The sequence below is a fragment of the Penaeus monodon genome, chromosome 22 (assembly GCF_015228065.2).
Source record: "Penaeus monodon isolate SGIC_2016 chromosome 22, NSTDA_Pmon_1, whole genome shotgun sequence".
Lineage (NCBI taxonomy): Eukaryota > Metazoa > Arthropoda > Malacostraca > Decapoda > Penaeidae > Penaeus > Penaeus monodon.
Genome location: NC_051407.1, coordinates 6,821,614 through 6,822,810, shown reverse-complemented (window position 1 = coordinate 6,822,810; position 1,197 = coordinate 6,821,614). Strand labels below are relative to the sequence as shown.

Genomic DNA, 1,197 nt, shown 5'->3' with positions numbered 1-1,197 from the left:
CTGATATATGTTTGCAGAGCTATGAATTTAAATAATACATTGATAATTATCGAGCGTCAGGTATGCGCTTTGAATACCAGAAATGCTTAATGCTGTAGTGCTCCTTATGGAGGGCAACTGGGCTAGGGAGAAAGGGATAATCAGGTCAGACGTCGAGCAAGGAAAGGTCACCAATGAGACCGAGATCGAAAAAAGTAAAAGCGTATGTTGCAAGTGAAAGTCGCTTCTTGTTGCCCGCGCGCATTGAAGTTTCATCAAAAGGATGGTGTTGCAAAAAAACCTGACTTCCTTGCTTTCATTGTTTTTGTCTCGTTCCTTTTATCATTGGTCATATATTTTTTTCCAGCTGTTCTTTTCATTTTTCGTTTTTTTATCATTATCATCATGACTTACCTTTAATGTCCGTAACATTGTGTATGACTCGCAGCCAGCACGGTGTACCCGGTTCTCGTCTCTTTTTTTTCTCAATCCGGTTTTACCAAAGTTTTCCTCATTTGGGAATCCGTCTATCTGGACTTACGCATCGTATAAGGAATAAGATAAGTTATGAAAAAACAATTCTGAATGTTAACGGAACTGAGAAATGACATCTGACAATCATAATGACATAAGAACGAAGATTACCGCATTCATTTCTAAGTATCGCCCTGAAGCACAGTCATACTAGCACAAGCAAAACAATACTCTCCTATCTTTTAACATAAATTTCTTTGGGAAGTGTATCAAGATATACGAATTTTCAGTAGTAGAGTAACGCAGCGAATGAGGCACAGTAAAGTCACACCAGTAAACACAGGAGTGGCTCACCTGGAGCTTCATGTTGAAGGTAGTTGAAGGTGCTGTCTGAGCAGTGAGTAACGCCTTATATATATGTAGTCCACATTCCCTCTCACGCCGCCGCTCTCCCAGTCAAAAGCTTTTCTCTCTGTTCCTTGGCCCCTCCCTTTTGGCCAGCCTCCCCCACCCCACACTCCCCAACCACACCCCACTCCTCGATTACCGACCCGCCCCTTCCCTTAATCTTGCCTCCTTCTACGCTACAGTAGTTTCTCTCACTTGAGGTCAAAGTTCGCACTATGAAACTCCACTTACCCTCACGTTTGGTGCGCTCCTCTTAATGATCTTAAGATTGTGACATTACAGGTGACAATCGCTTTGAAATGGTTAAAACAGATACGATTATTCGTTTTTTATGTG

The 1,197-nt window shown here is 41.9% G+C and overlaps 1 protein-coding gene across 1 annotated transcript in view; it reads right to left on the bottom strand.

Annotated features, from left to right (window-relative positions):
* Positions 1-875, bottom strand: part of LOC119587512 (ATP-dependent RNA helicase A-like) — a 1,843-nt gene extending 968 nt beyond the window's left edge. Inside the window, exon 1 of the mRNA XM_037936239.1 lies at positions 808-875. Within this exon, the coding sequence (XP_037792167.1) occupies positions 808-819 (12 nt within the window). The 5' untranslated portion in view covers positions 820-875. The remainder of the gene's footprint in view (positions 1-807) is intronic.
* Positions 876-1,197: the final 322 nt, after the last annotated feature.